Here is a 7,993-nt window from a genome sequence, read left to right as displayed (position 1 = left end):
ACTATTAGTTGCCATCACTCTGGCCTTGTGCTCACTTTTTAATGGATTGGGGTCTGGACTCTAAACTGTTGATATTGTTTCTTGTTCACCATTCGTTTCCCACTTTGGCTGGATGCTTTCGATCAATCTCTTGCTGAAATGTCCGATGCTGCCTGTGAGCCCAAGGCTCCCTGCTCAGTGCCTGAGGTTTTTTTTTTAACAATATTGCCAGGCACCATTGTCTGAAAATCTCTCAAAACTAATACATGTCTGTAGCTATTCTTCACCGTGGGAAGAGTGTTCTGGTAGTTGAAAATTTCAAACGTCAAAGCGAGACACTTGGAATTCAGTCATCTTGGATCCTGGCACATCACATGAAATAAAAAAGTAACAGCATAGATGTCATCTTAGATAGAGAGTTAAGCTTCAAGTTACCCAGCTTATATCCATCTGAGAAACATTGCCACCTGTGCAACCTTTTTTAATTCAACAAGATGCAGATAAACTAATCCATGTAAGTTAGAGTACTGCAAGCACCTACTGTACCACTAGTAAGTCAGACTACTGCATTGTATTTTTTACTGGTCTCCCCAAAAAGCATATCATAAAATTGAAACTCATACAGAATTCTGCAGCTAGACTTTTAACTAGACCAAGAAGAGAGATCACTTCAACCCTGTGTTAGCTGAACTACACTGGCTCCCTGATTCCTACAGAATTGATTTTTAGGTTCTGTTCATTATGACCGACACGTAGCGGTCATATAGTTCTTGTCAAAGGTTTTTTTTTTTTCCCCCGTCATCTACTTCCTGAATTTTTCGTCAACGATACCCGGGACACCATAACACCGGGGCATATGAAACTTGCTGGGCATGTAGCCCCAGTAGACTTGTACGGCAAATTTTTGTTTGGTCCCCGGGGGCCAGTCCACCCCTGTGCTAGCCCCCCAAAAATTCCTAAATAACTACCTGAACCGTGGCACTGAGGATGACAAAATGTTTATGGTATGTTGGTCTCAAGAGCCTGCATCAACTTAGCTTATATCCAGTCATTTGTGATTTGCACCCCCATGGTAAAAAAAGAAAATGCAATATTATATTGCTTCAATGGTCCCTATTTTCAGATGAGATGTTATGATGATGATGTTATGTTCATGTGTCATGACATCCTTATGTAGACACCTTCAGGCGTGATGTGTTTTCCTAGGTAAAAGCCTGCTGGGGACCGTGTCAAGGGGAAAGGACAGGGGGGCTAGAGGATATCTCAGGTTCAGTCATGAAAATGAAAACATCATCAGCATACAAGGTCATGTTGTGCTGTCTGTGATTAAGACATGCATGTTAGGATTTGTCCTGGCTGACTCAACAAGTGCTTCTATAGCCAATGCAAACAGAAGAGGAGAATGGCCAGCCCTGCCTTGGATCCCTCTTGATGTAGAGACTGGGAGATCATAGCTCAATGGTAAGAGGACTACTATAAAGCAAAATAACTCTTTAAGTGAATTGTTGTCCATGCCCAAACCTGGTTAAGGTGTAAAAAAGATAAGGCTATTAGACACAGTTGAATGCCTTCTCAGCATCTAGAGAGACGACTAGACCATCTGTTGATTGCTGATGGAATATATGTATTGTGTTCAATAATCTGTATTGTTACAAGAGTTACAGCTTTTAATAAGATGTTTTTAAAAAATACAGTTTGGTCCTTATTAACTAGCACAGGCAGTATGTCGTCTAGTCGCGTTGCCAGAAATTATGAGAGAATTAAAAATATTATTTATGATGAGTGATTTTGTTCTCCTACATGCTTACTGAGACTTGGTACAAGATGGTAGTGGGTGGAGGCTTGTGCTCACAGCCCACACTCCTCATACTGCCAAATGTCCAAATGGGACAAACACAGACAGAGGACCATCAGTATTGTCCACCAGTCCATGTCTTTAATGCAACGATGGGATATTTCTCATATATATATACAGTATGAGACATTCCATCATATATTTATTTAATGAAACCAAAAAATAATAGTGTCATATTTCAAAATTCTATTAAAATATGTTTTAGAGTGTTCCCCCCCCCCCCCCCCCCCCCACACACACACACACCAAAACACACATTCTTTTTTTATGCAGCACCCTCTTCCTGTCTTGCACACCATTTCCATAAACCCTTTTGTTAAATGGGAAATAAAATGAAAATTTGTAGTCGTACAGATGATGTCATTTATCATCAGTGTATTCAGAGAGTGCAACTGGCTGTGAAAAAGCAGAGCGTTTGATTTCTCTGCTGTCACATTACAGGTTGTGGGGTAATGAACATCCATAATGTTGCTTTTTCTCTGGGTTGGGCTGAGGCTGTTGCCTCTGAAAAGCCCACAGAAAGAGCAGTACAAGGCACAGAAAGCAATAGATCCAGTTATCCTAAAGCATGTTTTAGCAAAATGTAGGTTAAATGGAGATGTGTCATTTTTTATGAGATGCATGTAGTACAGTAATAATAGCAACAAATAATGAATCACTTGGTAATTTATATACTTGAGGTGTCTTGGACGTCCCTTGGATCTAACTGTAGCGATTGTAAGCATGAGCAATGCCAAGCTGTGTTTGTGATTTGTGATTTGGTAAATTAGTAGTGATTGCTATTTCATTGTCCCAAGTTGTGCTTTTTCAAGAGGAAATATGCATGTATTCACATCTTCACTCCTTTTCTGCTTGCATGTTTTTCAGCTTTAGTATATATATTTTACAACATTCCTCAATTGGTCAGTCTGCCTTTTCTTGAGCATGATTGTGAGGCTGGATACTTTTTGTTTGTCCTGCCCAGTGGCACAACTTGCAAGTGTGTTTTTTCTGCTCACAGGCCCCAGGGGAAAGCGAGACAGCCATCATTCAACCTGAAATAAGTTAAATAACCATTCCAATGACTCCAAAGCTGATCAGTTAAGGCAAATTCAGCTAAAAACTTGCATAGTTCACCTTTCAGAGCTGATTGAAAATGAGCCTGGGAATTGGCCCTCAGTACGGCGTACATATTTGGACATCCTCAGATGGTCAGGTGTCAGACCAGATGAAAAGGCATCAGGTCTCAGGAAAACCTTTGTCAAGTTTATGGAATTACACAGTCATGTCTCAGACATCAGATGAAAAGGTATCAGGGCCGGATTTCCCAGATTCGTTAAGAAGCTCTTAAGTGCTAAGAACTTCTTAGGAGCGCTCTAAGAACGTTCTAAGAACGCTCCTAAGAAGTTCTTAGCACTTAAGAGCTTCTTAACGAATCTGGGAAACCCAGCCCAGATCTCAGGCAAACCTCTGTCAAGGCCAAACAAAATCCTGTTTCCGCCTGCATCTATATTCTGGGCCCTGTTCTGGTTACATTCTCACAATTTCCCATGTTGAGTTGCTCACCTGCGAAAATAAATGTGCATACAGTATGCAGGACAAAAAAGTAAGTCCATCTGTACAATCAAGTCAGTCTTAACATGTCCCTTAACCACCACACCGACTATTGCTACAAAATATAAAATATAACACACATACAGTTATATTCAAAGACACTGACACTGTACGTGTGAATATATGTGTGTGTTGGGGGGCAGAGAGAGAGAGAGAGAAGAGAGAGAAAGAAAGAGGAAATGAGAGTGAAAGTGAGGCCCTCACAGGCACGTTAATAGCATACAGCTGTGTGCTCTCATTTCCATACGTCACTGTGGCTTAGTTTGCAAGCCGCTTAGGTCTATAAGTCACACGGAAACATAGATATGAAAACATGAAGGCAGGATAAATGGTTAGTACATATTGCATGTGTGTTGAAATATATCCAGGGTTTTGGTGCTCTGTTAAGGTGTGCAATATTGGTACGCTTAGACATATCACTCCATCAGGAGTTCCTGAAGTATATTGTCAGATAGAGTTTGTGAAAAGGCGACCTTCCTACAAGGGAAGATTTTTATCAGTGTAGGGATATTGGGACAGACCATCAGTCACCCCTCTAAATTGGTTTAGCTCATGGTCTGGAGCCTGGAGAGTCTAGGAGAGAAGTCCTGGAGTGTTTTGACACACTGTGCTTGCTGTGAGGCTGCATGCTGAGAATTTAATTTAACCTGTTGGTTGTTGGGTTTTTTGGGGTTTTTTTTGTCTGAAGTCTTTTTTGTTTTCTATTAGTCGGCTCACTTTGTTTCATGTGAGTACAGTTGCACTCCACCAAAACCCACGTCTGCTTGTTGTGTTCTTCCCCCATCACCACTTCACCTCAGTGAGTCCCACCATCCTGTGCGTGGTATATGGACCGCAAGGGCCACATCTTCACACACACACACACACACACATGTGTGTGTGGGTATGGACCACAAGGGACCGCAATCTTCACAGAGTCCCAGTCCAGGATTGAAGATGATGTATTGTATTGAGGTGTCACTACTCTCCTTTCATGCTGCGGTAGTTCTGAGGGGGGCAAAGTGCCAAGCCTACTGTACTTGTTACCATAAAATAGTGAAGGCTGAAGAGCCGCTATAAGAATTATATATTATATGATAATAATGATAATGTTTGTTTGTTTGTTTGTATTATTATGTTATTTCCTCTCTATTATTGTGTTAAATGCCCCAAATGCAAAGCACTCTAAGCTGCACTCTGTGTATGAATGGTGCGCTGCACAGCATTTTTTTTTCCTTTTTTTTTTCTGATGAGCAAATTTCCTAAAAAAAAGGAGGAGGCACTGTAAAAGTTCAACCACTGCAGCTGTGTGGACTTTCTGTGCTCCTATTCCTTTGAGAAGAAAACAGAAGTGAGCCTCTCACCTGGGAACGGGAGGTCTCCCACAAGCTCAGGCCTATTGTGGCAGGCTGATACCGGTGTACTGGTGTACTGGTGTAGGCGAGGCTGGGGGTGGGGGTCTCTGTGAGTGGGCTGGGCTTTCACTATGCAATCCTGCTGCTGGTTCTAGCTGTTCAAAGCAGTCAAATCAAAGGCACAACACAAGAGCAGGGTGCACATAGCTTGTTGCTTTGGTGATTACCTATCTGTGTAAGCAGAGCATACTGGAGGGTGGAAGGATGGGGGGGGGGGGGGGGGCATATGCATCCAGACGAAACCTAATTTGGTGTTAAATCTTTGCAAATGAAATGCTAATGCCTCTCTCTCCCCCTTCCACCTCCGTGCAAGAGCCTCGTTTGTTTGCACCACCGGGATCATTTAAAAGTATAATCTATTTATAACGTAGTAGAGAGCCTTTGATATGACATTGGGATTTGGGAGTGAGCTAACAGTAAGAAGTGCAAGCGTACAGTATTCTTGAACAGGGAGAAAAGCAAAAAAGCTCTCTCTCTCTCTCTCTCTCTCTTGGTCTCTCTCACACACACACACTCTCTCACTCATGTGTCTCTCTATTATGGACTTTTTTTCACATGTCTGTATGAAAGTGACTGAACACAAAGGAACCATTCATATTTTATTCATGGTATGAAAGTATGGTAAAGATATCACATGTATGGGGCGCTATTGGACATTCATCAGCTAAGCACATACATACAGTAGCTTCCTCCTGACACCCTGCCATCTGAGCCGTGATGTTCTCCCCCGGGCCAGCGCAGTATTACCAACATGTTTCAGAATATTATATAACATAAATCCAGTCCTCTGGTGCTCATATCTCTTCAAGCTGAACAAAAATGCAAATGCAGGCTCTTCCTCGGCTCTGCACCTGTGTCTCTCATTGCATGCTTCTTCCTACTCACCCATGACGCATTAGGGAGGACATCATATTCTGGCGTCTTCATCATCTTTTGATTAGCATTTTCTCTGCTGAAATAGACTGCGTTGAAAAACCAAGAGGTTTCAGGGGGTTTTATTTGTCAGTTGGAGATTGCAGGGGGTCACTCATGACAGCAACCAGGGGCTGTGTTATGTTGTCAGTCACAGGATGATGCAGAGAAGTGCAACTTTGCAACTTGTGAGACAGAGTGGAGAAAAGTGAAGTGGAACAGGGTGTTGCTCTATAAAAAGAAACCACAGCCAAGATTTACACATCAGTTCAGAGTCAGTAAGAAAAAACTGTGAAAGACCTCCACTGAAAGAGAGAGGTAAGAGAGACAGAATTTGATCAACATTTTATATACCTTTTCGCTGTATACACTGTAAATACATTATTCGCCGAGGTTTTTACAGATTGGATGAAAACTAATGCTTTAGACATGTGCTAACATTAGAGTTTGTTTAGTTGAGGTACATTTTGGTACATAAATGTATAGCCATGGAATCGAAGCCATTGTATGTAAATCAAATGACATCAAACCAAAAATTAAATTTACCTTCAGACAGTGACGATGATACTCATGATAGTTCTCTTGTGATTCTTCACGATGATGTCCGTCCCTCAGAAATATCACAAAGTCGTCTCTACCCAAACAGATCTTCTAGCCTAGTCTAGTCACTTGGACACCATAAAATGAGACAGCGCCGTGTTTTAACTAACGTTATGTATAATTCCTCTACTCCTGCAAAAGAATGGCGGTGTATCAGCTGGTTCTCCTCACTTGTGTCCTGCTGTCACTCACTGGAGCAGCCTCCTCTCTGAGGACTCTGAACACGGTGAAGGAGCTGAACGACACAGGCTTTGGCCTTCCACCACCCAGGCATGGCTATGTACTCCTGCTCTGGTACGTGCAGAATTGTGTCGACAACAACATGGTGGCCCTCTGTAACCCCAAAGCTGGGGAATATGGCTTCCACTACTTCAGGAACAGAGGCAAGGGTGGTGCTCTGCTTCCTAAACTGGACAAACACGGCGAATACGCCTACTACAGCCTGGGAAACCTCAACTACAAGCATGCTGAGGATCTGCCAGACGAGGTCAGGAGGTACTACGATAAACACGACAAGCTCAGCAACATGGACAGACTTCTGGTGAAGTATTTCTCCAACAAGAATCTCATCGAGGAGATCTATGTCTCGGCTCACTACGAGAGCTCGCAGACCTACCTGATTGGACCGTCTCTCGTTTCTGATCTCAGACATAAGAGGGCTTTGCATCAATCTCCCTCTAGAGAGTGGCACTTAGCAATTGTGCAATCCAACAACAATCGCTATGATGAAATTATGTGATAGATGTCATTCAAACATTAGATGCCATGTTTGTCATAATATTGTTCACAACAATGTCTAATATTCGTATAATCATCTGACAATCACACAACAGTGAGTGACCATTTGTCTGAAGCCTAATCAGACTGTCTGAAATTGATGAAATGCTTTGCTGTTACAGACTTGCATTGATTTTGTGAGACCCCAGTTGGGAACTGTTCAACATATACTCTATTGTTCACTTACATGCTTGTGTCAAATGCTACACTGATATATGATAGCTAAACTGAGCCATGACTTTCCATTTCGCTTCTGACTACATTGAACAAAATGTATAGCCTCTTGCTTAGCAGTCGAAAGTATCAGGCTGAGCTCTGTAGGAACAGCCTTTAATTGACAGGTTGACTTGATGACTGAGCTACTTGTTTATTCATTGTGAGAGTGCTGTCGCTGGAGGTTTGCCTGGAAAGGGCGATGCAATTCTCTTGTTCTTTTCTCCCATAGTCCTGTCATGACTAAGTGATTGGTGGTGCTGGTGGTAGTGACTGAGGGAGGTGATGGGATGCATTAAAAATGAGTGTACTGCCAGTGGATTACTTCCTACTTAAACTTATGTATGACATTAACATGAGCACCTGGAAATTGCATTTAGTAAATCTTCGTTGTGTGTGTGTGTGTGTGTGTGTGTGTGTGTGTGTGTGTGTGTTTTTCCCCACCAACTGTTCCCTTTCTTTCCACAAATAGTCTTTTTTGTATATTTTATGTTGACGGCAGTCTAACTACATCCCCGAATGTGCTACAGTTGCAGATGCACCATAACGTCTAAACCTGCAGTATAGATGACACAGATGACAAAGCTTAAAAAGGCCTAGTTTTTGTCTTTCTCAAAACAACAAATATAAGTAGTGAAGTGATTTCTTGAGTCAAGCATTTGTCTTTGGC

The 7,993-nt window shown here is 42.1% G+C and overlaps 1 protein-coding gene across 1 annotated transcript; it reads left to right on the top strand.

Annotated features, from left to right (window-relative positions):
- The first annotated feature begins 5,707 nt into the window (after positions 1-5,707).
- si:ch211-198c19.1 (uncharacterized protein LOC100151013 homolog) lies at positions 5,708-7,722 on the top strand. The gene is made up of 2 exons (XM_062537785.1): positions 5,708-6,051; positions 6,475-7,722. Exon 2 carries the CDS (start codon positions 6,476-6,478, stop codon positions 7,070-7,072), a length of 597 nt encoding a protein of 198 aa, XP_062393769.1. The 5' UTR covers positions 5,708-6,051; position 6,475; the 3' UTR covers positions 7,073-7,722.
- The last annotated feature ends 271 nt before the right edge of the window (positions 7,723-7,993 follow it).

The sequence above is a fragment of the Sardina pilchardus genome, chromosome 6 (assembly GCF_963854185.1).
Source record: "Sardina pilchardus chromosome 6, fSarPil1.1, whole genome shotgun sequence".
NCBI classification, from domain to species: domain Eukaryota; kingdom Metazoa; phylum Chordata; class Actinopteri; order Clupeiformes; family Clupeidae; genus Sardina; species Sardina pilchardus.
Note: the sequence above shows the minus strand (reverse complement) of the source record. Positions and strands in the feature narration are given on the sequence as shown.

Bases quoted from the DNA above. Each gene is read 5' to 3' on its own strand.
- si:ch211-198c19.1 (XM_062537785.1), top strand. From the start codon at position 6,476: ATGGCGGTGTATCAGCTGGTTCTCCTCACTTGTGTCCTGCTGTCACTC.